At 39.8% G+C, this 27,265-nt stretch overlaps 1 protein-coding gene and 1 long non-coding RNA gene across 6 annotated transcripts in view; one reads left to right on the top strand and one right to left on the bottom strand.

Annotated features, from left to right (window-relative positions):
* On the top strand, positions 1-26,760 carry SPO11 (SPO11 initiator of meiotic double strand breaks). Of its 5 annotated transcripts, none has more exons than XM_083744576.1 (13): positions 1-336; positions 4,427-4,540; positions 7,595-7,689; positions 12,744-12,810; positions 15,425-15,533; positions 17,762-17,848; positions 20,964-20,997; positions 21,209-21,306; positions 21,425-21,524; positions 22,199-22,236; positions 23,852-23,928; positions 24,185-24,296; positions 26,393-26,760. In XM_083744576.1, exons 1-13 carry the CDS (start codon positions 197-199, stop codon positions 26,510-26,512), a joined length of 1,191 nt encoding a protein of 396 aa, XP_083600702.1. In that variant the 5' UTR covers positions 1-196; the 3' UTR covers positions 26,513-26,760. The 5 variants fall into 5 exon arrangements, with proteins under 5 accessions (XP_083600702.1, XP_083600704.1, XP_083600701.1 ...); XM_083744575.1 differs by having other exon boundaries at positions 5-336; positions 21,197-21,306; XM_083744579.1 differs by lacking the exon at positions 1-336 and adding an exon at positions 546-733 and having other exon boundaries at positions 21,197-21,306.
* The window catches only part of LOC310847256, a 116,413-nt gene continuing 114,174 nt past the window's right edge, over positions 25,027-27,265 (bottom strand). Inside the window, exons 2-3 of the long non-coding RNA XR_014565732.1 lie at positions 25,857-26,003; positions 25,027-25,456 (exon numbers count right to left, since the gene is read on the bottom strand). This is a non-coding gene — a long non-coding RNA (uncharacterized lncRNA). The remainder of the gene's footprint in view (positions 25,457-25,856; positions 26,004-27,265) is intronic.

Below are 27,265 nucleotides of genomic sequence, written 5' to 3'. Positions count from 1 at the left end.
CTACCTCATTCTCTCCCCCCTAACCGCGCGCCAAAATATCTAGGAGAAGGCGGGAAAGACCGTTGGTTTTGCGCGCGAGCCTCTCCGCTTCAGGAACGCCACGAAAAAAGGATCAGCAGAGAGGGGCGAGCAACGAATACCTTCCCTTTAGATTTTTTTAGCCTTCCATTTAGTGCCTTCGCTCCATCTTTTAGCCATGACCTTCCCTGGAGAGACGAACTGGTCCTTGTTCACCTTATTGGACAAACACCGACTTTCACTCAGGGAAGCGGCTGGTGTAACACTTGGAAGCAGACATGGCCCCTTTGTGGCCAGCCAGAGCTGTGAGATCCCCAGGTAAAGACTCATAGAGTCAGGCAAGATGGAAAGCTGCTTCCACTGCCAGTACCACACAGACGCAGCAATCACCACCTCACTCTCTAAAAAGTGCACCACATTAAACAAAAGAGAAAGAAAGTAGCCAGTGTTGTTGCCCACGTTCTCCTTCGTCCCTCAAAAGATCCCACAGAGCAGATACTTGGTAAAACAGTAACATGTGGTGCTTCCATATGCAAACAGTTCACTCCATCAATGAGGGCGACATCCATTGGATGGCCATTTCACAAAGGATTGAAAGAGATTTCTGATCTGTCATCACCTAATATGAAACTTATGCTCTGAAATGAGGGGCAACTACTTAGCTCAGTCTGTGGTGAAACTGTACCCCAGCTACTAGCATGCAACTAGCTTTACTGTCTGGAAACTGCAGTTTATCTGTAGTACTTTTATGCTGTTTTGCAACAAAGTATTTGGAGAGCAAATAATGTTTTTGTTTCACAGTCCTGTGATCCCAAAGAAGGTTGTAATTGAAACATGTTGGACCTAACCACTTGCATTTTTATACACTTAATGCTTCCTCTTTTCTAGTTCCAACAGTTGGGAGATATTAGAGTGGAGGATCTTTCCCTCAAAAGTACATTGAAATAATGAATGCTTGACTCTTCAGCTTAGTCCCAGTGGCAGCACCTACCCCATTGCCAGGCGTAACACGAATAAAAGACAACATTATTACCACAGAACTGCTTCTAAACTGTTATATTCTGAGAATATGAAGTTGCTTTGGATATTTGGCATTACAAAGCTGAAAGTAAGCCCTGCCTACTGGTAAAAGACAGAGAGCTGCTGGGTTTTGTATTGCCTCTTTGAGTATTATTGCAACTTGTTGCAAACCACCTGGAAGATTATTCCATTGAAAAGCAGGATATCCATTTTCTAAACAAATTAATTGGTGAATATTGGTCTTTCTAGCCCACAATTATCTCCTCCCCTGCGGAACCCTCCTCAAGATAAGTAGCGTAACAAGCTCATATTGCAAATAAAATTACAATAATAATGATCAATTAATTAATGAAATACAACCATCTAAGCTGGTGTCCATAATCTTGTGGAAGCATATTTGAAGGTTTAACTATGTGCTGTGTATAGAAGTACTTCCTTTTGTCCATCCTGCATAGCAAGAAACATCTTTTTATCCACTTTTCTTGCACCATGCATAATTTTACATAGCTTGAACTTCCCCCCTTACCTGCCTTTTTTCTAAACTAAAAAACCCCAGAAATTGCAATCTTCCCTCACAGGGGAGTCCACAACTGTGGAACTGTTCAAGAACCACACATGATCTGTGCAGCCTGGGATGTGACCGGACAACTCTACCGGCAAAGGTCTGAGACTGGGAAAAATATACCTCCTAAACCCACAGTCTAATAGACCATGGCTGAATTGAGAGTGGAAACAGGAACATCTAGAGTGCTCACATTCTTTCACATTAATTTCATCTATATATGTAGCAAACAACCTGGAATCACAGACTGATTTTCTAGGCTCTGAACCGATACATGTTTAGTAGAATGTTCTTCTTGGGGGGTTTTCACCCAAAAGTCAATTGCAGGATACGTTATAATAACCAGATTCCATACACACACACACACACACACACACAAAAATATAATAGTGTGCTTCTGATGCTGTATGCATTTATCATACTAATGCACTGGATATATTTAGCGTAAGAAATTTAGCACTTTAATAGCTTTGTCTTAAGCAACATATGGTTTTCCAAATTTAATTTAAAATAATTCTAATCTACGTGCATACTGTTCACTTAACACACACGCTATAGGATTAAATCTGTAACTTGGGTTGTTTGTTTTATTCCTGTTGTGAAATAATGATTTAAGTGCATTTCTATTTGTGCTGCCAAAAGAAAAAAGAAAGAAAAAATAATGTTCATGCTGTGACTTGTTGGAAATGAGCTGACAGGCTTTATCCTCATGTGATACATCTGCAGTGCCTTGCTGTTCCCAGCTTAGATTTCTCTGTAATTAATGCTGAGAGCTTTTTAAGTTGGCATGTTTGGCCAGTAATGTATCTTTTTCTTCTTAAAGGTTACTTCATCTTTAAGAAGTGGGAGCTAAAATTAAAGAAAGAACATATGTGATTTGTTCCAATGAGCATGCCATTCAAATCCTTCTCTTTCTCCTTTAAAGTACTCTCAACTTATGTTGGCCCCAAACAGCAGACAATAAGCCTGAATGTGAAACCTGGATCTACCATTTGGCACTGCTCACTTACCCACACATTTTTAAAGATGAAACAAAAACCTATCTGGCTAAATTATCTGCCTTATACAGAACTATGATAAAATTCAATGCACATGGGTCATAAAAGATTGTTGCAGCAACTGCAGAAACTGAAGGTATCAGAAGTAATTTGGTAAAAAGTTACCAAGTTCCAGCTGGAACAAGAATCACTATTTAACTTTAAGAATTGGTGCATGAATTTGTTTCTTCTTCTTCTTCTTCTCCTCCTCCTCCTCCTCCTCCTCCTCTTTCCTTTTGCGTTCTGTCTTTAAGATTTTCAATCTGCTTGCATGATTGCCTTATTTTAATTGATTGCAAATAAGCCACTGGAATGGTGCATAAATGTGCTAAAGAAATAATAATACAATAATAAAAAGTACCAGTAGGAAACATAGCAAATGAGCAGTGCTGATGACCCTTGTCTGTTGAATAAATGGAATCATCAAATAATCTTATTCTGAAACTTTTCAACTTGGCACATTAACCATTTTTTAGAGAAAATATATCTGAAAGCTGAGGATTGTGTTGGCCTATATTAATCCTTTCCTTCTTATTTTGATAAATGCTAGTTTTCTAACAAAACAAAAACATTTCCAGTTTCCTCCTTTGTAAGATTATGAGTAATATACAATCATCTTCAAAAAGCACTTAATAGTGTACTTCCTTAATAGAGATGAAGCATATTATGAGTGTCTGAGGTTCACTGTGATATATATCATCAATGTGCTCCCATTTAAGAAAAGGACCACATTCTTATCCACAACTGAATGTGATCATCCAGAGTTAGAAGTTTATGGTCAGGATCCAAAGAACCACACAACTATTTCTGTATGCCAAAAGGAACTTTGGACTTGTGTTCTTTGAACTTCAGCCAAACTCCCTTCTACCCCACCACCTCCACTCTCATGAAAAATCATTTTTTGAAACTGAGGAGAGTCTCTAAAGTGGTTTGTGATATGTAATGGGTGTGTACTTTCAAGTAAAAAATAATAATCACTGAGCTAAAGGAAGTTATTGTGAGGGCCTAATGTAGGGTGTTTTGGGTTTTTTTTCCAGATCTCTGCTTATATATCTTGGGCTATGGATACAAGTTGTAGGTAGAGTTTTAACAAATTCATACAGCATCTATGAACTGGCAGCTCTGTATAACATACACAGCTCTACAGCTGGAGAGCAAGGGAGCTGATAAAATTAAGCAAAAATGTCCTTTTGTTTATAGGAGGTTCTACACAATCTGCTATTTTGCTATATGGGGAACAAGATTACAGTACTACTGTTCTTAGTTCAGTTCATTGCACACTTTATCTCCCCCCGCCACACACACAATGTTGTTATCCTGCCAAAACCTACATATAATTAAAAACCACAGGCACTCATTCAAAGTGTCAGATCAAAAGGTTAATGTGCTATGGTAGAGAGGAAGTACTTATATTATACCCTTGAACATTTTTTGAAGTTTACAGCATTTGAAAACATGTTAAGTCAAACCCTAGCCAAAGTTAATATTACATCATTTGATTTAAAACATTAATCATAGTTTTAAACCAGTTGATCCAAATGTTTGCCTGCTTGAAAAGAAATATCATGAGAAGCAGTAGGCAGTGTACTTTCTAATGCTTGAAGTGTACACACATGAAATAGCAAATTAAGATTTCTAGGGGTACTGAAAGAAAAAAAGTACAGTAAAATGTTTCTTGCAGCTTCATAAATCTAACATACTTAAGGCAGTTATGCATGTCAACATTTTATTGTAGACTTTGGAACTGGTATAGATGCAGTCTTTAATTCTATGTCATAACTTGTTTCAGCACTGATGTTCTTAGAGCAATTGAAAATGTTATTGAAGATGTTATCACAAGTCTATCCAGAAATGAAGCACCCGTTCTCATATTAAATAACAGATCTAACTGGGGAAATATACAGTAGGTATATTTTACTGTGTGTGTGTGTGTGTGTGTGTGTGTGTGTGTGTAACAAATGTTGTTTGTTTTTTGTTTATAACATTATATACTATCATCTTAATCACACCAGGTATTAAGGTGGTGTACTGCATAAAACAAATACAAAAACATTAACAACTTTTATTATTGCCTCTTCATGTTTCATGAAACCCTGTGCCATGGTACAATGTTTTCCTGAAAAAAAATCTTCAACAAAATTGTACACTTATTCTTACAATCTGCTGTGTGTGGTTTTCAGTCAGTGCATGAACTGACAATCTGGCTAAAGGTCACCATGGCATCAGTGAAAATCACAAATGCTACAGAGTTTTTTAAAAGTCCCAAGAACAGGTCCCGACTGTGGATGATAATACAAGTTTTGAAGCACTACATTAGAATCTTAGCAGACAGTGAGCAATAAATAAATTAACTGTCTATACCTCTCAGTGGACTTGGGTATTATGGCACCCTCTGCAAGGTCAGAATTTGACACAACCACCCACCCACGTCCTTGCGATGCATTCCCAAAGATGGATAAGAGACTCTAGGACCCTGTCTCCTTCCCCAAACCCAGAGCCTAACTTACTGGGCTTTGAGAAGGCACCTCACTTGGCTTAGCACCCACTGTGTGCACACCACTCATGAAACCCTAAACCCTCTGCTATGAACCCCAGAAAGTTGAGGAATTGGTAGAAGTAAATTAACAGTGCTGGACTGACATGGTTATTAACAATACCAAATTTCAAGCAGCCACAACTGCAGAACCATTCATAAATACAACCCACAGACATCAGAAAGAGAAACAGGGACTGCCAATATATGTGATATCTCATAAACTACAAAGTAATAGGGAAATCATGGACTTCTATTGAACAAAGATGCTACACTACACAGTGTGGTGTAGTAGTCTGTGTTGGACTAGGATCTGGGAGATCAGGGTTTAATTCCCCATTCAGCCATGGGGCTCACTAGGTCACCTTGCGCCAGTCACTGCCTTTCAGTGTAACCTACTTCATAAGTTTGCTGTGAGGATTAAATGAGGAGGAGGAGCATCATGTACATCACCTTGAGCTCCTTGGAGGCAAGTTGGAATATAAATGCAATCAATTAATGGAATCAGGATCTGTTAGTGATGTTTTTGAATATCTAATTACATACTTATAGCTGGTTTACAAGGATATCCCAAATAGCAACAATTCCAGACCAATTCATCTCAAGTTTTACATATATTGCATCGAGACACTTGGGAAATTAACTCGCAGCTGACTTAAATGTGTTGTACTGTGATTAGTTATTTAATAGCAAGCATGCACTGTATGCAGAAGGCTCCAAGGTTTGACTCTCCCAACAGGTTTTGCTTAGGAACCTTACACAGTAAACCAAAATAACTTCCTATGTAATAATTGTGTTGCTTAATCACAACATTCCACAACTGAAATTGCAGATATGATTGTAAAGAAAGCATATTCGAAATATGACTTGTCTCAGCATATAAAAAGTCCAAATGGGCTACATCTAATTTAAACCATGAGATTAGATTGTGTGCAACTGGTCTAAAATTAGATCTATGTTTTGTATGGAAATACTTTCAGATATGACCTATGTACATCTTACCTGCTTTATTTAGATAATAGCTGACCTTTAGGTATTTTTCTAGGGGTAGAGCAAGATAAGAATGGAAATAGTCTGCAGAGAAAAGTCAGGTTTTTTTTCTGGATCATAGGCTTTTCTGTAGCTTTACAGTGCAGTGTCTTCTGCCACCTTAAGGACGTAAAAAGCAGTGCATTTAAAAAGTGAAAATGCAGTCATGTCACATTTGCGCAACGAAACCAATATAACCTTTCCTTAATAATATCACTCCAAATTTCATTGGGATTATACCTATCAACAATTTGTTAATTATGATTGTTATTCATCAATGCTACACACATACCATGGCACACCAGATTTAGAAAATATAGTACAATATTCAGGATGGCAAATAAACATTGTGACCAAATTTCAAGTACATTATGTTGAAATAAATTATTTATTAGTCACATTTAGGATCTCAGGGCAGTTTACATGACTCTAGATTTTATTTATTCTAATTCTTTACCTAGATCTGACAATATGTCAGTTTAATTTAACCATGTGCAGTGCATTTATATAATTACAAGCACGGAGTACATGGGAATTTTTAGAAACCAAACAATATTGTGATTTTTAAATGGATTATTGAATTTTGTGGTTTTTGACTTATCACACCAAAAACAGGTGTGTTACTCCAAAGTCACATTTTAGTCCACTAATTTGATTCAAAGTGGTGCCTGACATCTAAACATCAACAAAAATACCCTTCCGCTCCGGAACCCTCTTCCCAATTTGGTCAAGAGACAGTCAAACCTATGCCAAAAAACAGGCAAAGTCATATCAAAATGACATTTCAGTCTACCACCATCAATTAAACGCTCCACTTTGGGAACTCTCATGCTGAGTTTCGTGATGATATCTTGAGTGATGGCCTAACCTATGCCAAAAAAACAGGCATAGTCATGCCAAAGTCACGTTTTGGTCCACCATCTTGATTCAAAATGGCCCCTGGCATCAAAATGTCAATGTAGATCCTGCCCATCCTTACCTCAGGAACTTTCATGCCAAGCTTGGTGTCAGTATATTCAGAGGCTAGCTGAATCTATGGCCAAAATCTGGGAAAGTCACACCAAAGTCAAGTTTTGGTTTACCATTTTGATCCAAATGGCACCCAGTGTCAAACAGCAAGAAAGTCTGACATCCCACCCTAGAAATCCTCTTGCTGAGTTTGGGGACAGTATTTTGGAAGGCGTACACACATAGAAAACAAATGATAAACAGAGAGACAAACCCTTTTCTAAATTATAGAGTTGATTACACTCTTCCAAATCCATCTTCCTTTCAGATAGCATTTGACTTTTGCTTATCTGAATTCATGAAGCAACCCTCTTTTGTGCTAAACTTTACATAATAACACCAATTCTGAAAAGTAATATACAGCTGAACTGGTTTACACATCCACAGGTTTACAGATTCTGTAGGTTTGCAGATGACATCTACTGGTAATTGTACCACAAGGAAAATAAGAAGTGACTGTCCCAAATCAGCACCAAAATTTGGTAAGTTTAAGAAACTGAGCAATATACTAATTTATTTTATTTTAATGTAATATTCTGAAGTACAAAAAAACATGTCTTTACATCTATCTATCTATCTATCTATCTATCATCTATCTATCTATCATCTTCAGTTTCAATACAGTATTATCAGTTAGTCAGTGATGCTAAAGCGACTTTCTCTGTACTGGGGTTACCAACTGGAAGCACATTTGAATCAGCAGGCCCTTCAGTGCCACTGAGGGGACTCCAACACAGCAAAAACTTTGAAACAAAGATCCCTCTCTGGGCTCAGAGAGAGAAGACTGCTTGTAACATCTGTAAATAGTGTGTTTATGTATAGTAGTGTGTGTTGGTTTTGGCCTAGTAAACTCTGCTAAATGGGTTTTCTGCAGTGAACTTAACCACTTGACTGAGCTTCCGCAGCACATATGTCCAACAATCCCAACAGATTCTTCTTTCAGATATCCCATTTTGTAATGTGTTGGAACAGCAGACACCAATATAATATTCAACTAAAACACTTTTCCTTTACTGTAAAACTATTCTGTATGTCCTTTGCTCAAACTAACTTAGGAATAATGTAGATGTGAATATATATATGCAGGTTTTGGTGTCCTCGGGTGTCTTCCCGTGTAAAAGTTGGGGTGTCTAGGCGACGTTTCGACGAGGTCTCACTCGTCATCTTCAGGCTGGTGCTTTCGGCTTCTTGTTACTGGAACAAAGCGGGATCTCAATGTTTGAGTTCCTATAAATACTGTAGAGGGGGTGTGGTGTCTAGCCTCCAATGTTCTGGGCAGAGAGGAAGTTCCCAGGCTAGTGTGCCTTTTCTTCTTTTGTTCCTTAATTACTTGAGAGATACCTTGAGTGATTTCTTGAGTGATATCCTGAGTACCACTTAGGTGGGTCATTAGGTGTGGATTAGTTGCTAAAGTCTTTGTGTCTTGACCTCTTGAACTTTGTGAAGAGTTTTCCTGAGAAGATGGCTGTATTGCACTTAGTTGTGCTTTGGCTTGGCTTCGTGTATAGGGGCGAGCTGTGGTTTTGTGGCTTGTGTCAGCCAGATCTGTGTAGGGATTGCAGGGGGGTGCAGCATCCGGAGGTGCCACCATGGATTGGCTACTGGATGGTGTCAGTAATTCATCTGTGGAGAGGGTCTGGGTTTGGGTCTGGTGTGGTTGATTGGTGTTGGCGTTCTGTGTGCCTCTGGATCTGGTGTCAGTTTTTGTGGGGAGGGCTAATTTCCAGATGTCTGGCAAGCGGGATGTGTCGTCACGCTTGTTCATGTTGTGAGGGTGTTTCTCTATCTCGATGGCTTCCATGATTATTCTCTTGTGGTGATGTTCCGTGTTAAAGAGCAATTTGGAATCTGCAAAATTAATTTCGTGTCCTGTTTCTTTCATGTGTTGGAAAAGAGAGGAAGTTTTTTCTTCTTTTTTGACGGCATTCTTGTGTTCTGCGATACGTGCATTTATTCGTCTGTTTGTTTGTCCAATGTACGTGGCTGGGCAGACTTTGCAGGGTATTTCATAGATCCCTTGGTTTTCCAACTGGATTTTATCCTTGGGGTTTCTGAGGATATTGGCTATTTTTTGGTTGGTGCAAAAGGCTGTTTTGATATTGTGTTTATGGAGGATTTTGCTAATTTTATCTGTAGTGCCCTTGATATAAGGAAGGAGGGCCATGCCATTGTTTTCTTCTGTGTCTTGGTTTTTGGGGGGTGTTTCCTTTTGGATTAGCTTCGTAATCCTGTTTTGCTGGTATCCATTGGCAATTAACACATTTGAGAGATTCTGTAACTCAGTTGTCAAGTGGTCTTTGTCAGCCAGGCGTTTGGTTCTGGAGATGAGAGTCTTGGCTACGGAGTTTATTTGTGCAGGGTGGTGGTGTGATTGTGCATGTAAGTAGCGGTTGGTGTGTGTTTTTTTCTGGTAGATAGTGTGTCCTAGGGAGCCATCAGGTTTTTTGTAGATTAGGACGTCAAGGAAGGGAAGTTGGTTGTTGGCTTCTATTTCCATAGTGAATTGTATTTTGGGGTGTAAGTTGTTGAGATGTGTGAGGAAGCTATCCAGTTTTTCCTTCCCGTGTGGCCAAATTACAAAGGTGTCGTCAACATATCTGAGCCAAAGTTTGGGTTTGTGTTCTGACTTGTCTAAAGCATTGGTTTCAAAGTGTTCCATGTACAGGTTTGCGATGACCGGTGAGAGGGGTGATCCCATAGGTGCTCCTTCTATCTGTTTGTATCTTTGTCCATTGTGGATGAAGTACGTGTTGGTTAGGCAGTGGTTGGTCAGGTCCAAGATGTATTCGGGGGGATTGTATTTGTTTTGAATAGCTGTCAAGGCTTCATTAATGGGCACTTGTGTGAAGAGAGATACAACATCGAAGCTCACAAGTAGGTCATTAGGATGTAGGTTTTGCTTCTTTATTGTTTCTATGAACTGGAAGGAGTTTGGTACGTGTGAAGAGATATATATATATATATATATATATTTGCTTTCGTAGATTTTCACGGGTACAGGAATGCAGGTTTTGGTGTCCTCGGGTGTCTTCCCGTGTAAAAGTTGGGGTGTCTAGGCGACGTTTCGACGAGGTCTCACTCGTCATCTTCAGGCTGGTGCTTTCACCCCAACTTTTACACGGGAAGACACCCGAGGACACCAAAACCTGCATATATATATATATATATATATATATATATGCAGGTTTTGGTGTCCTCGGGTGTCTTCCCGTGTAAAAGTTGGGGTGTCTAGGCGACGTTTCGACGAGGTCTCACTCGTCATCTTCAGGCTGGTGCTTTCGGCTTCTTGTTACTGGAACAGAGCGGGATCTCAATGTTTGAGTTCCTATAAATACTGTAGAGGGGGTGTGGTGTCTAGCCTCCAATGTTCTGGGCAGAGAGGAAGTTCCCAGGCTAGTGTGCCTTTTCTTCTTTTGTTCCTTAATTACTTGAGAGATACCTTGAGTGATTTCTTGAGTGATATCCTGAGTACCACTTAGGTGGGTCATTAGGTGTGGATTAGTTGCTAAAGTCTTTGTGTCTTGACCTCTTGAACTTTGTGAAGAGTTTTCCTGAGAAGATGGCTGTATTGCACTTAGTTGTGCTTTGGCTTGGCTTCGTGTATAGGGGCGAGCTGTGGTTTTGTGGCTTGTGTCAGCCAGATCTGTGTAGGGATTGCAGGGGGGTGCAGCATCCGGAGGTGCCACCATGGATTGGTTACTGGATGGTGTCAGTAATTCATCTGTGGAGAGGGTCTGGGTTTGGGTCTGGTGTGGTTGATTGGTGTTGGCGTTCTGTGTGCCTCTGGATCTGGTGTCAGTTTTTGTGGGGAGGGCTAATTTCCAGATGTCTGGCAAGCGGGATGTGTCGTCACGCTTGTTCATGTTGTGAGGGTGTTTCTCTATCTCGATGGCTTCCATGATTATTCTCTTGTGGTGATGTTCCGTGTTAAAGAGCAATTTGGAATCTGCAAAATTAATTTCGTGTCCTGTTTCTTTCATGTGTTGGAAAAGAGAGGAAGTTTTTTCTTCTTTTTTGACGGCATTCTTGTGTTCTGCGATACGTGCATTTATTCGTCTGTTTGTTTGTCCAATGTACGTGGCTGGGCAGACTTTGCAGGGTATTTCATAGATCCCTTGGTTTTCCAACTGGATTTTATCCTTGGGGTTTCTGAGGATATTGGCTATTTTTTGGTTGGTGCAAAAGGCTGTTTTGATATTGTGTTTATGGAGGATTTTGCTAATTTTATCTGTAGTGCCCTTGATATAAGGAAGGAGGGCCATGCCATTGTTTTCTTCTGTGTCTTGGTTTTTGGGGGGTGTTTCCTTTTGGATTAGCTTCGTAATCCTGTTTTGCTGGTATCCATTGGCAATTAACACATTTGAGAGATTCTGTAACTCAGTTGTCAAGTGGTCTTTGTCAGCCAGGCGTTTGGTTCTGGAGATGAGAGTCTTGGCTACGGAGTTTATTTGTGCAGGGTGGTGGTGTGATTGTGCATGTAAGTAGCGGTTGGTGTGTGTTTTTTTCTGGTAGATAGTGTGTCCTAGGGAGCCATCAGGTTTTTTGTAGATTAGGACGTCAAGGAAGGGAAGTTGGTTGTTGGCTTCTATTTCCATAGTGAATTGTATTTTGGGGTGTAAGTTGTTGAGATGTGTGAGGAAGCTATCCAGTTTTTCCTTCCCGTGTGGCCAAATTACAAAGGTGTCGAGTGAGACCTCGTCGAAACGTCGCCTAGACACCCCAACTTTTACACGGGAAGACACCCGAGGACACCAAAACCTGCATTCCTGTACCCGTGAAAATCTACGAAAGCATATATATATATATATATATATATTTGGGAGAAAGAAAAGATGACCAGTTGAATTCCTAATGGTTAAGGTATTTTTAGGCCACCCAGAAAACCCAAGATTATATTTTCCCAATAGAGCAAAGGTAGGGGACCTCCAGGCAAGTGGGCCAATTAGGCTCAGCAGGGGACTTAATTTAGCACAAAAGGCCATTTTCTCCAAACCACACCCACCTGGCTCACACCTGACTGTGAGATCTGATGTGGGGCAGGTAAAGGTACAACTGCAGGGAAACAATCAGGAGCCTTAAAGTGTACTGCCTTTTGTTCCTTGACAAGGCTAGCTGTAAGATGAGCACCATACTAGCACTGAAACTAGATTGGACTCAGGGTAACTGATTAAAGGAAATATTTGAAAAAGGTTTGAACATTTTTTTCTACTACACATCAAAGCTTGGGACAGAAAGTTTGCCTCATAGTAGGAATCATACTTAGTAGGAATAGTTTACCTCATAGTAGGAATCAGGCACTGAACAGAGTGGAATATTGGACTACAGAAGTCCTGTTCACCCTCAAGATTTCGATTTAAAAAAGAGGATACTTGTAATTACAGAAAAGTACATTTTTCTAACCTTGCAGAAACTTCATTGATTAGTATATATAGACATAATGGTATAATACATTTTAAAATAAAAAGAGCACACCAATCTTTATTCAGAAACACTCAGATGGCTGGTAATATTTACTAGCTGTTATTTTATATTTCAGCTCTATTTCTTAAAATATTATCTATTATCTACAAGATGGTGCAGACAAACATTTATGCAACAAAAAGGTAATAATAACTTTGTATGTAACTGCAAAATTGAAATAACCATTTAAAATTAAAAATGTGATATAACAGATTTGGCACAGTATGTATAGGTGAAGTATTGTTATGATGCAAGCTGAACTCAGGTTGAATGTTTTTAGCACTCAGCTGTTGCTTCAGCAACAATCAACCACAGACAAGGTCTTATATAGGAGCAGTAAACTCCACCTTTCCTGAAAAGTGCCTCTTCAGTTAAAGGGGCTTGGCTCACACCAGTGTGTTGACAGAGCAGGGGAGCCTCTGATTGTATTGGAGCTTCTGGAATGGAGTCCTCTGAGTCAGAGGACAGCAATACAACATCTTTGGGTTAAAGTGGCACAGTTGAGTGTCAAGACCCCGCAGCCACACCCTCGTTGGAAATAACTCACACAAGGACACGGATATTAGGTTTATGTTATTAGACAAATTTGGGCCACAACTTTATTGAAATTACAGAATGTGAGCAGTACTGGCTTAGGCATTGATTGGACCTGACTATATCTGACTCCTGCCCAGTGTGCAGGAAGTCCAGTAAGGGTAAGCCACTGGTAGGTGGAACCCTGTCAGTGCGAACCAACTCAAGCTCCCCCTGGTGTTTCCATCGGGGTCGTGTCAAGGCCCTAGCCCCAGCCGGGCTTCAGACTAGATCTACACCCCTGGATTCCTTTAACGGAATACCCTTAAGCATGGAGGGGCAGGTGATGGCCATACCTCCCCTCCCCCCACACAAAGTCAAACAATGCCTAACCGCAACCCTAAAAGTTGTTATGATTGCTACGAGGTAGGCAAAAACCAAGTGGCCAGTGCCAATTTGCCAAGTGGAAAAATTCCTACCAGGCCCCTCAGACAACCAAGGCGACCAACCAAAGTCCATAGCAAGGCCATCGCCTAACCTGCAAAATAGGGAGGGCGGGTGATTGAGGAAGCAAGCCAAAGAGGAAGCCCTCTGGCTCGCTCCTTGGTTTAAACAGCTCCAGCCACGCCCCCCGGCCAGCGGATTGGTTGACCAGGCTCTGACGTGGCCGGGTTCCCCCAGGCAACAGGGGACAAGGTCCCCCGCCCCCAGTGGGGAGTGGGTGGCCACGCAGTCCACCGCAACTCCTCCCCACTGGGAAGTGGAGCGGATTTACCATAGGCACATCTTGTGGATGTGCTTTAGGATTGGCCCTGCATCCAGTTCCCCTTCGCACTTAAGTCTTGAATCTCATTTCCTGAGGAAATGAGGGTTACTTACTTTATTTATTTATTAAATGTATAGACCACCCTTCATTCGAGGATCACGTGGCAGTTTACAATATAAAAACATAAAAATGCATAACATAGTCATAAACAAAAACAATACCACGCCCCACCCTGCCACACACAGTTTAAAATGACAAAGATTGTTTAATTAGCTAAAGGTGTGGGAGAAGATGAATGTTTTTGCCTGGTGTCTAAATATATATAATGAAGTATTTCAAACTTTTAAAATCTTTTAGAGCAAACAACTCAGAAACTACTTCCAGTAGCACCTTAAAGACCAACTAAGTCAGTTCTTGGTATGAGCTTTCGTGTGCATGCACACTTCTTCAGATACACTGAAACAGAAGTATTCTTCAGTGTATCTGAAGAAGTGTGCATGCACACAAAAGCTCATACCAAGAACTGACTTAGTTGGTCTTTAAGGTGCTACTGGAAGGAATTTTTTTGTTTTGACTATGGCAGACCAACACGGCTACCTATCTGTAACTCAGAAACTACTTAATGTATGAGCACTGTGTCTGGACAGTGAAAAGTCATAGCCCTTGTCATTTAATTTTGTCATGGACCTTGAAATGTTGATTTAAAGGTTTCCTCATTCCCATTCTTCACAGCATATGCCATATTTTTCCATGTATAAGACAATGTTTTTTGCTGAAGTTTTTTAGTCAAACATTGGTGGTCGTTGTCTTATACATGGATTGTGAATGCCAGAACACGCTTGTGGGGATAACACTTGCCTGTTGCAACACTTTCCACCTGGGGAGGGAGCTGGAGGAGGAGGAGCACCTTGTGGTCCCGATCCACAGGTCAGTCATAGTGGGGACTATGTGCCCAGGCCACCGGGTGCGCCTCCCCACCAGCTCCCCCCTGTTGCAGAGCCAGATTCGTGCGACTGCAAAAAGCGCAGCTGACTTGCAGTTGCTGAACACCCCAAGGTGGCTGCTTTCAGCTTGGCCAGAAAGAGCCCACCTCATGGGCGACTGGCAAGGCAGCCCTGAGGCAGCTCAGGAGCACGATCCCTTTCTGCAGGGCGGGTGAAGTAAGGGATGCCCCCCTTTCTCTGCTCAGATGCCCCTGAGCTGGTGGGCCATGCTCTGCTGTTAAAATATTGTTTTCTTAATTTTGGGTTCAAAAAAATTGGGCTCATCTTATACATGGGGACGTCTTATACATGGAAAGTACTTGTTTGGACCAAGGCTATGATTGTTGGATTGATATCAGTTTAGGAAGGCAGGTGGTAGAAGATAATCTACATGGTATTTAAGTACTTAGACTATATTCCCTATGTAACATCAATGTTTATGGTACTATTATTATTTCATTTATTTTTGAATGACAATATTTTGTATCTTGACAGAGATATATTTTACACTGATACAGCACATTTTGGTAACCAAAGAGTAGTGGACGACATTACCAATGACATTTCCTGTATGCTCAAGATCCCAAGAAGGAGTCTGCATATTGTTAAGTATCAAAAAAGTTTTATTACATGATCTGTAAAAATGTATCACATTTGGAAAAGTACAGCAAATTATTATCATTTGAAGCTGTAGAAGGCACTAATAGGCCAAGAAAGTTATTGCACTGAGTATTCCTAGCTGACGATGCCAATAAGGAGAGAAATAAGAAAGCTTGGTACATTGCTACAATCAAAAAATGCTTAATACCTCACCAATTAGTGTCTCAGCTCTGTTAGGAAAATTCCTAGGGCTCCTTCCTTGAAGTAGACTGCCAAAAGCCTCTAAGGAAAGAGGAGTCAGGTACGCAAGGTAGGCTCAACAGAGAATTATTAATCATTAAGAAAGCGCTGAATGGTCAGCCACGAGGCTATTGCCACAAGCATGGTCTGACAACAGTACATGCTCTCAGGCTCTTCTTATATACTCTTCTTCTATCAGGTAAATACATGAAATCCTCTTGCCCGTATCATTTATGCAACATTATTGGCTAAAGCAATGTGTGAACAGCTTGTGGATACTCTACCTGGCCTTCCAATTGGACACACCATATTTGGAGTTGTTTTCCACTTAGAAACTCCCGTTATCTTATTAAGATGTCATCCTCAATCATTCCTTTTCAGCAGGTTTTGGCTTGCATATTCTGTTACCTTTCCCTCCCAAACTTGTCCTTGGCAATTCTCCTTGTTTGTGCTAACTCCTTACCATTACATTCCAATATGTTTTCCTCCTCTTATCTGGCCAACTATTAGTCTCCTGTTAAAGAACATAGTTGCAAGGTTCTTGCTGCTTACGTACACTGCTTTGGACAGGCAGTTCTGATTCTAAGCATAGTCAGCAATTTTGATTTTAAATACTTCTATAATATTCATATCATTATACATGTTCTATATATCTAACACAGTACACATATTTCTGACAGCTCAAGGCCCCCAAATTGTGAGCATCCCAGATATTTATAAGGAACAGAATTTGCAGTAGCTTCATTTATTCTCGTGGCGCTGTGGGTTAAAGCCTCAGCGCCTAGGACTTGCCGATCGAAAGGTCGGCAGTTCGAATCCCTGCGGCGGGGTGCGCTCCCGCTGCTCGGTCCCAGCGCCTGCCAACCTAGCAGTTCGAAAGCACCTCTGGGTGCAAGTAGATAAATAGGGACCGCTTACCAGCGGGAAGGTAAACGGCGTTTCCGTGTGCAGCTCTGGCTCGCCAGAGCAGCGATGTCACGCTGGCCACGTGACCCGGAAGTGTCTCCGGACAGCGCTGGCCCCCGGCCTCTTGAGTGAGATGGGCGCACAACCCCAGAGTCTGTCAAGACTGGCCCGTACGGGCAGGGGTACCTTTACCTTTTCCTTACTTTTCTCTTTTGCAACTTTCATTGCTTTCTCATTGAACTGTTTAACTTCTCTAAAGCAAACACAGCATGACATCAGCATTCTTTGAATATTTGACAATGTCTGCTCTGTAATTATTCCTAGATCTAGTGATTCAAGAGTTACTTGTTCAATCATCTAATCACAGAAGTCATAGCTAACAAAAAATTATAATGTCTTTACGAAACTATTTTTATTATTCACACCTGTGTTCTGAATTGTATAAGCATTACTTTTATTTATTTCTACAGTATGCAACATTATTCTTTATTTCTGTGGTACACTGTAACCATTAAGGATGACAACAAAACATTTACTTATGGGCTCAGAAATACAAGTTTCATAGGCCTGTAAGACTCACCTCACATTTGAGATGGTATTACAGCTTCTAAATTTTTCTCCAGCTTTCATTTTAGTCCCCAACCTGTTCTACCTACCATTCTCATCAGTGCAGTGGTAGCTGCAAGACACAGAAGAGGAAAGTGAGGTCTTTCCCTCTGTCTGGTGGCAGCACTCCTGTAGGCTGCCAAGAAAACAGGTTGGTCTCTCTCCACTCACCCCCCTTGCCATACTTTCCTTTCTATGCTTAACATGTTGACATTGCAGTGGCCCTTGAAAAAACTACAGGGGCTGCTTCGGTGTCAGAAAATAGACACTGAGTGCCACTGCAACCATGGGCAGGAAGAAACCTTTCTCTTCCCACTTTGTGTTGTAGTGCCAGCCCTGTTAGTGAGATGGCAGGATTTTGGGAAACCAGTTGCCAAAAGGGACTTGGAAGGTGAATGGAGTTCTACAGTAAGCAACTTATTTCCAAAATCAGATTGAGCCCAAAAACAGACAAGCTAATTCACATTTTTCCCCCCACAGCTGTCTACCAGCAAAGGTTGCATTGCTGGTAATCTAAGTTATGTTGAAGAAGATGGTACAAAAGTGAATTGTAGCTGCAGTACAACAGTATGTATTACTAATTCCTTAGAATAATAGAATCATAGAATTTGTAGTGTTGGAAAGGAATAGTTTTGGTTAATTAATTTACATATTATATAAATAAATATGCAATTGAGGTTTTGCAGCTGAGCAAATAAAGGAGGTGATTTCAAATATTTGCAAAAGATAAATGATTGCTCAATGCATTTTGTATATTATAATATTTCCTCAAGAGTTGGGGAACTCCTATTCTTTCTCAGGAGTCCTAATATAGTATCCATATTTTAGTTTGCAATTGATGTTTGACTACAACTTAAGCAACAGAGACTGTCTAAGAAAATGTTGGAGCAGTGTAAGAAAATGGGTTAAAACCAATTGTTCCTTAGCTATTGCTTCTCTTAGAACCGTAACAGAATGCCTGTCCAAATCCATAAAATATTCAAAGATGTTGCAACGTGTTAATAGTAAACATATAGAATCTCAACACTTCATAAACCAATGTATGCTTTGAAGATGTTCTACTCTATATGTATAGATCAAGATCTTTTGGAAGAGAGAAATTAAATGATGACATTTTAATAAAGTTAATAACATTTATTCTAAATCCTTTTAAATTCCTGATGTCTTTTGAAAACATCCAGTATATATGAAAATACTATCAAATTATAAGGCCATGTTCAGATATAACACTAAACCTTGATTTCAGATATAATACTAAACCCATATAAAGAAATGAGATTCGAAGCATTCCATCATGGCTAGAATCAAACTACTTTACTGTGGAATCCAAGTCTAGTAGGGGATCATTTGCCCAAGCCATAGTTGCCCACAAACCACAATAAGAAGCCATTGGCAAATGATTGTTTGACAGGTTCAGATGAAATAGCAAACTATGATTTGCCAGAAATCAGGAACAGAAGTTTCTCCTCACCTTACACACAAAGGAGGAAAGCATATGCCCAGGGCACATGACTCACATGGTTCACATAGTTCAGAGGTTACTAAAACATGGATTAACACTGGCCACATTCACACATAACACTAAGCCAAACTGTGGCTTAGTGCAAATGAGCTGGCTTCCCTAGAGGAGATTGCACCTGCTTTGCTCCTCCCCAGGCTTCATAGCTCAGTGCAGCAGGGCAACAAAGCCATCAACTGAACTGTAGATCATTCTTAAGGTCTCTCTTTCACCACAGTCTCAGGTCTGGATGACACATTAAGCCATCCTCTCTAGAAGCTAGTATGCTTGCACAGTCCCCACAATCCATAGTTTATACAGTATTGTGACATGTGAACAGGGTCATGGACACAGAGTCAATGTTGAAATTTCCTTTTACTAAAGCTGTTACCTTTGACTAGAATACACTATTTATTTCTACAGTGGTACCTTGGTTGTTGAACGGCTTGGCTCCTGAACAAATCAGTTCCCGAACGCCGCTAACCTGGAAGGGAGTGTTCCGGTTTGCAAACGTTTTTCAGAAGCCAAACGTCCTCCGTGGCTTCCAATTGAGTACAGGGAGCTCTTGCAGCCAATAGGAAGCCACACCTTGGTTTTCGAATGGTTCCGGGAGTCGAACAGACTCCCGGAGCAGATTAAGTTTGACAACCAAGGTACCACTGTATTAATGAAACATTTCAAAAATATTTAACAATACATATCAACAACAAACCATATATAATTTTTTTTCATTCACAAAAACATTTTAAAAAACAGTTCATCCAGAGTGGGCTTTTTCAGAAGTTCAATCACTGCCTTTTTCAAGAAGACCAGGACCACTTCCTCCCACAAAGATGCATTGGCCACACCATGGATCCACCCAGCCATACACAGTGGAGATGCTTTAATAAGTCAAGTGGTGCAAGATAGGAGGGAATACATTACTTAAAAATAAGCTTCTCACTCAGAGAACCACATGTATTCAGTTCCCTAGTGCACACAATCTGGCCCATTCATTCCAATGGAGAAAAAATAACTATATGAGCAACGTAAGACATATTTCCTTTTCTAGGACTAAATATAAGGTTCCTTCAAGATTACTATTTCTCAGGGTATCCTTATATTTTAGTATGTCCAGATGTTCTATCTTGAACACCTGCAATGATATAATGGTTAAACAGTAAGGCCACACACTTCAGCTTACAGTATATAGGTGTTTATGCCAATTTCTCCCCTCCCCCATCTCCTTCCCTGTTTCTTTCTCCATATGTTTGCCATATTGAGACAAATTCCAATATGAGATATGAAATGTTAACAACCTTTTCCATAACTCTGGAACTCATATCTCACTTGAGTTGAATAATAGCTGAAAGGCAATAAAACAAATGGAAAATACAGCAGTTTAAAGTGTCTGTAAACATCTGTCATCAGGATGTTTAACATTTGCCCTTTCTAGTGGCCATATGCAAATTTCAGCATAAAACAAAGTTATTATTTGGGAAGAGTGTTTTGGGCACATTGATTTCATGGTTAGAGTGTCAAACATGGACCTGGGAGACCAGGGTTTGAACCCCCAGTTGGCCACAAAGCTCGCTGGGTGACCTTGGGCTTGGGCTACTCACTGTCTTCCCTCAGTCTAATCTACCTCACAAGGATGCTTTGGGAATTACATGAGAAGGGGGAGAATCATGTCCGCTACCTTGAATTCTTTGGAGAAGAATAGTGGGATATAAATGCAATATGGGGTGATAATGGTGGGTAGTACCTCTGATGGGGGAGACATTGTGCTCCTTCTGGAGCAGTTTGTCCACCTTTGGTCCCACCCTGCACTCACATCTCAACTGTGGCTCCTGGAAGCTGTCATCACGCAGCAGTGCTCAGGAATATCTTCAACTAATCAGCTAAACCAGGTGAGGGTAGCTGATAGGTCTCAAACACTCAGTGAAGTAGGGATTTCCCCTGCATATGAAGATGGACTGGTAGATTGAGTGGACAAAACCAATAGTGGGTCTGAAGGTCAAGAAGGTTGTTTCTGCACGTGCAGTATCCATCAATACACATGGAGTCTATAAAGCAATTATTAATGTAGAAAACTATATTGGAAATTAACAGTTAAGGCCTTTAGATGATTTATTCCTGTTTCTGTTTATCTAATTATTAAATTTCATATCTTTATTTTTGGTACTTTGCCTTTTGTTGTTTTAGGTAGCCGTACCATCTAATGTAGAAGGAATGAGAAGTATCCTTTAAGGAAAACATCTATCTGTAGACTGGGGGAGGGTTTTTCTTCTAAAGAGAGACAAAGACCAATATAAAATTTGTACTTCTTTTTCTTTTTAAAATATTGGCTCTAATACTAAGTTATTTACTACAGTATTCAACACTTAATTGTATGGCACAATGGAATCCCATCAATATTTGTGGCCTTAATTTTATAGATTTGATCACAGAAGCAAAATTTATTCTAATTGTTGAAAAAGATGCAACTTTTCAGAGACTGCTGGATGACAGCTTCTGCAGTAAAATGTCCCCATGCATAATAATTACGGTATGTAGCTAACATTTTGTAACTCTGGAACTTATTTGACTGGTAGTGGAATGATTTCTCAATATATATTCAAAACATCGATAATTATTTAAACTCTACTTAGCCATTATTTCCTTAGGGAAAAGGTGTGCCGGATGTCAACACAAGGCTTCTAGTCAGAAAGTTATGGGATACATGCCATGTGCCTATCTTTGCTCTCATGGATTGTGATCCACATGGTAAGTGTGAGAAATGGGAATGAAGATAGTCCTCCTCACCATATAATTTATAAAGATAGAGTAGTCTAAGAGCAGAATAAGACTTTATGATAGAAACAGTTCTCTCAGTCTCGTGGCTCCCTTGTAAAAGTATGCTGGGAACACTTGCAGGAGAAAATTGGAATGAGATACTTAACATTTTCCCACCCAGCAACCCTCCCAAGCCTTCTTCTGAAAACAAAAGTGAACTTAGCTGCAGAAGCGGGCAGAGTTGGCAGCCTTCCAAGTGCCCCCTACCTGACATTGGCATGATTTCTGCAAAAGCAGAGTTAGGAACTCTGCCTTACTGAAAAAATATGGGAAGGCAACGTACCTGTTAATAATTCATAGCACTATTTTGGTATACAAAGATTTACAATTAAGATACATTGCTAAATCATACATTGATTTTCACCTTTCAAAAAATGCAACCATGTATTCAAAACACCAGTGGTGGCTCAATCTAAAATCCTATCCGACATGCTGGGGAGGGGAGTTTAGATGAAGTGGAGGTATATTTCTGCCCAGCCCAGAAGTGCTCCACCAGCGAACTAATGCTATTGCCCCAACCAAAAGTGCAATGGAGCATTCTATGAACCAAATCTGCCCCCCAATAGGTATAACTCAATTTACATTTCATATCATCTTTATATTAGGTATTGAAATAATGTGTATCTACAAGTATGGTTCTGTGGTAAGTTTTTTACAACTTTAAATTCAAAATTATGTTGCACCATTTCTAGCTAAAATGTGATATGTGAAAACTATTGCTGGTTTATTTAAGCAGGACTAATATGTTATGTCTTGTTTTGTTCTATATTGTTTCTGGACCAAAATCTTATATCTTTTGGGACTGCAGTTGATATAAAATGTCAACTCAGTGTGTAGCAGCTGTGAAAAGGATGACACCCATGCTAGGAATTACAAAAGAAAGAACTGAAAATGAAATTGTAAAGTTCTGATGCAAATTTATCTTGTAACCACATTTAAAGTATTTTGTATAGTTCTGTTCACTCTATCTCCAAAAATACATCGTAGAAGTAAAAATGGTGCAGAGTGGGGCAACCAAAATTATCAGGAGTTATAACTCATTCTCATGAGGCTCCTGTAGGGCCCTTAACCTTGGGATGGCACTTCCCCCTGGAGCATATAGGCAATGTGAGTCTTCATTGCTTCTCCATTGGAAGGGCTGCCCTAGACTGATCCTGCCTAGTAAACTAAAGTTGAATTGGGTTTACAGTGTAAGCCTAGCCATGTCTACTCAGAAGTAAGTTCTACTGAATTCAGTGAGACTTACTTCCAGGTAAGTGGGCTTTTGAATGTAGCCAAGAATGCAGCATAGAAGGAAAGGGTCCTGAGGGGCTTAGTTTATGAAGAATAGATCCACAGCAATCAGTGCCAGGATTTGAAGGCAGCATGTCAGAATCAGTGCCAGGATCTGGAGGGGGTAAGGTGCCTTCAGCCAGCCTGCCCAACGTGGATCTCCCTTTTTGTTCTCCCTTCTTGTTCCCAGCATACCTTGCTAAAAATACTCTTTTACCGTCACCTCATACCCACTTACCCTAGCAACTGTCCAACCCCCAGTCTCTGTTCACACCTCAGGACAGGAGGGAAGGACAGTTCTCTTACATTGCCAATGGCCCTCAATGGCCCTGTATTGTTTCTTAATAAGCTTGACTTAGCTCTCTTTTCCCCCCTTTTCTTTTCTTTTTTTTTTTTTTTTGCATAGGCTAGCCTAGGAATTCTTCTGCAGTTTGTATTTCTCCCTTCACAACCCAAATAATCAAAATCCTACCATTTATTAATTTCTAGGGTTTAGTAGGGTCCCTAAACCCTAGTATAACATAGTATACCTGCATCTCTACCAAAATGAGCATGGTTCGTGAACATTTAGATGGAGATTCCTCATCCTGGATAGATGTGACTAGAAAACAGGATTCTGATGGGTTTTTTTAATAGAAGGACTGAAGCTCACCTAAAACCAGTTATCTCAATAGAAAGAGGCTATAATCTACCCATTGTCTATCCCACTACCACCAATATCTTTTGTCAGATAAACTTCCAAGCTGATATTTTTCTTTTTTTAATAAAAGTATTTTTATTTAATTTTATCCATATAACCCCAATAACAAAATAGAACTTAATGAGACAAACACATAAAAATCAAAACAAGTCTGGGCATGGGATGGTCCATTCACTAGAATAAATAATAAAGCTTATCTAGATATTTGCAACGAGATACAGACAAGTAAGTGGAGAGTACTGTCATAAGAACTGAGAAAATGACAAGTGTTTTTTTCACATTTCAGTCTATGTCATTTGAAGCCCATCGCCTCACAGTTCCTGCTATAAGATGGCTTGGCCTTCTCCCTTCCGATTTTGACCGGTGAGTTACTTTTCTAAGAACTTTAATTTCCCTCATTCTTTCACAAAAATGAAACCAAAAACAATATTTACTTAAAATCCCACAAAACTGGGAAACTTCTGTTGGATTATTCTGTATAAAATACACATGGACAGCTACAGGGTAAGAGGGAGGGTTTTTCAATCAGTGCCCCACTCCTTTTATTTCAGTGTGTAGATTCATGGAAATAATATTTTTAATAAGATACAGTAGTCAGATTCATCTGTCTGCCTTTCAGACTGAGTATACCAAAGACTGCATTGATTCCATTGACTAAACAAGATCAAAGTAAACTGGACAGTTTGAATACAAGACCTTATATTGCTTATCAATCAGCATGGAAAAAAGAAGTATGTACATTTTTTTTACTATTTATTTTTTGAGCTTCTTGAACTCATTTTCCCTCTTACTCTACACAGAAAGAATATGTTACCTTAATTAGAATAATAGAATTATGTGATTCTAATTGAGGTAACATATTCTTTCTGTGTAGAGTTGGAGGAAAATTCATACATCATCCCAAACAACAGTTTGATAGCATGGTGTTTAATGAAGAAGCCATGGTTTGCAATCAACTACCAAACTCAAATCAGAACTAGGTTTCCAAATTATTGCTTGGATGAAAGCAACTGGGAGGAGAAATCTTTTCCACAAACTCATGTGTAACAGCTAGCATAGGGGTGGGGGAACTTTTCTGGTTTAGTAGGCCAGACTGGCCTTACCCCAACAGGCCAAATTTGACAGGTGGGTGGGACATCTCATATATCGATAAGCTGTCATTATGACATCAGATTATTGACAGGTGTGTTATCTCACTCACCTATCAAAATCCCTTGTACATTTCCCAAGCGCCCCACTGCCAGTTGGCTGTCAGGCAACTGGAAATTACTATGCAAGGGCTTTCAAATATTAGAACACTTTTGAATCAAAGTTCATGTTTTCTGCTAGCTTTGTGTAATCTACCAACTGACACAACCCATGGCTCTGCCTCCAGACAATGCACTACTGAGACAGGAGTGAGTGTATTAATGTGAATGCTAAGATAATGGAAATGAAAAGCAGACTAACAGATCCCAGGTGTAGATTGGATTTAAAAAAACCTTTATTGGTTATATACGGCACAAAAGTTGGTTTATCCATCACAGTTTATCTTTAAGACCACTTTCATTTGTGTACTGAACAAACAGCTACTGTATTGTATAAGATTTGTCCAGTCATTCTTGTCCTTTTATCACTTTTAAGTTATTAGTTATTTTCCTCAGCCATAGCCAGTAGCCAGTCCTTTCAAGGCCTTCCAGATTTATATAGGTAGAATAAATCCTTGGTATTTAAATCAGTATTTAGGCCTTATAAAAGGCACAATAAACATGCTGCATATTTGTAAAGCCTGTCCATGGCTTTTTGTGACCTTGGAGTTCAGCTACCACAACTACACTGAAGTCATATGTGCCTGTGAGCCAAAGCCACATAAAAATACAGTTCACTAACAAATGCATGATTTATTAAGGGCCTCGGTCCCTTTATTAAACGGCCTCGGTCCAGTATACCTGAAGGAGCGTCTCCACCCCCATCGTTCTGCCCGGACGCTGAGGTCCAGCACCGAGGGCCTTCTGGTGGTTCCCTCATTGCGAGAAGCAAAGCTACAGGGAACCAGGCAGAGGGCCTTCTCGGTAGTGGCGCCCGCCCTGTGGAACGCCCTTCCAGCAGATGTCAAAGCGATAAACAACTACCTGACATTCAGAAGACATCTTAAGGCAGCCCTGTTTAGGGAAGTTTTTAACGTGTGGTATTTTACTGTATTTTTGGTTTCTATGGAAGCCGCCCAGAGTGGCTGGGAAGGCCCCGCCAGATGTGCGGGGTATAAATAATATATTATTATTATTATTATTATTATTATTATTATTAAGCACATTGCCCACCTGTCCTCCCACAGACTGTAATTGTAATGAAAGACAGTTTATTATTAATTATACCACCAAATAAACTACAAACAGGAAACAAGAAAAGACCACATTACAGATCTTAATATATCTGACTAGTTTGATTCATATAGTAAGCTGCTTTATTTGTTGCAGTGCAAGCTTTTGATTTTACTGCAGAAGTAGCAGCTGATAGGATTGAGCTATAAATTGCCATGCATAATGTAAAAAAAGGAAATTACTATAAGTAAAAAGAGATCAAGACCATAATCCAACACAAACATAAGCATTCTTAAGTCAATCAAAATCAATGGTTTCAGTACACTTACACAGTACATATTCAATTGTGGCCAAAAGCTGCTCTTGTACAATAAAGGTTTGTTTTTATACTATGAAATAACTTGAAGCTGGAACAAAACTCTTTTGTTTCTGATGTGGCACAGTTACTCTTCTAGATCACTGTAAATGTAATATATGAATCATATCAATTTCAACAGAAGCTTAATTTCCAATGCTTTCCTTTACAGCTAGATATTATGGCAACATGCAAAATGAAGGCTGAAATTCAAGCATTGACGTATTTTTCATCCGATTATCTTTCCAGAGTATATTTGCCAAATAAGCTGCAGTTCGGTGGATGGATATGAATATTCAGTCAACTGTTAAAACATTTCATGCATCACTGTAAAAAAGTTTCGTGCAATCCTAATTGAAAAGCTGCAGATATTTTTTTTACAATTTGGGGTGCATTTGCTTTTGCCTTTGATCTTTTTTTAAAAATTGGAAAGAATGATAATTTCCTTCCATGAATCCACATTATATTGCAGCCACCTAATATGTACTAATTGCAAATTGTTAAAAATAAAAAGTGATTCTTACAGAAAGGCAAAGAGGATATGTTCTAACATTTAATTTAAAACCTTGATTAATTTCTCATAATTCAAGATACAAAAGTGCTATTTTTAATGCAAACTATTGTTGCAAATAGTGTAAGATGTGATGTATCATATATTCTTTTATTTCAGCTTACAGACAACTGCAAATTAACCACAAGATAAAAAACTATAAAATGGTTATTCCTCATTTTTATAAAATTTCCTAGAAAAATGGAAACATATGCAAACATTCAATATTTCACAGGCACTTGCAGTAGTATTGAAGCGGGTCAATGCATGGGAGTACAGTGCCAGAACTTTTCAGAGTGGGAACACCAGGGTAGTTGATGGATCTTCCTTGCTTTGGCATGTGAATGAGGTGACTATGAGGCTTTTAAGTGTGGTTGTGATGTAGAAGCCCAGAGCAGCGTTCCCTAATGTCCTCCAGTTGTTCAACTGTGCTGCAGTAACATTTGTGCTTGCTGGGGCTACTGGGAGCTGTTAGTCCAAGACGGCGGTAGCTAG

Source organism: Podarcis gaigeae, assembly GCF_964106915.1.
Source record: "Podarcis gaigeae genome assembly, chromosome: 6".
NCBI lineage: Eukaryota > Metazoa > Chordata > Lepidosauria > Squamata > Lacertidae > Podarcis > Podarcis gaigeae.
This window is presented reverse-complemented; position numbering and strand designations above follow the sequence as displayed.

Bases quoted from the DNA above. Each gene is read 5' to 3' on its own strand.
- SPO11 (XM_083744575.1), top strand. From the start codon at position 197: ATGACCTTCCCTGGAGAGACGAACTGGTCCTTGTTCACCTTATTGGAC. The intron at 4,541-7,594 runs GTAGGTATATTT...ACACATCCACAG, and splicing joins TCTAACTGGGGAAATATACA to GTTTACAGATTCTGTAGGTT. The intron at 21,307-21,424 runs GTATGTAGCTAA...TTATTTCCTTAG, and splicing joins CCCCATGCATAATAATTACG to GGAAAAGGTGTGCCGGATGT.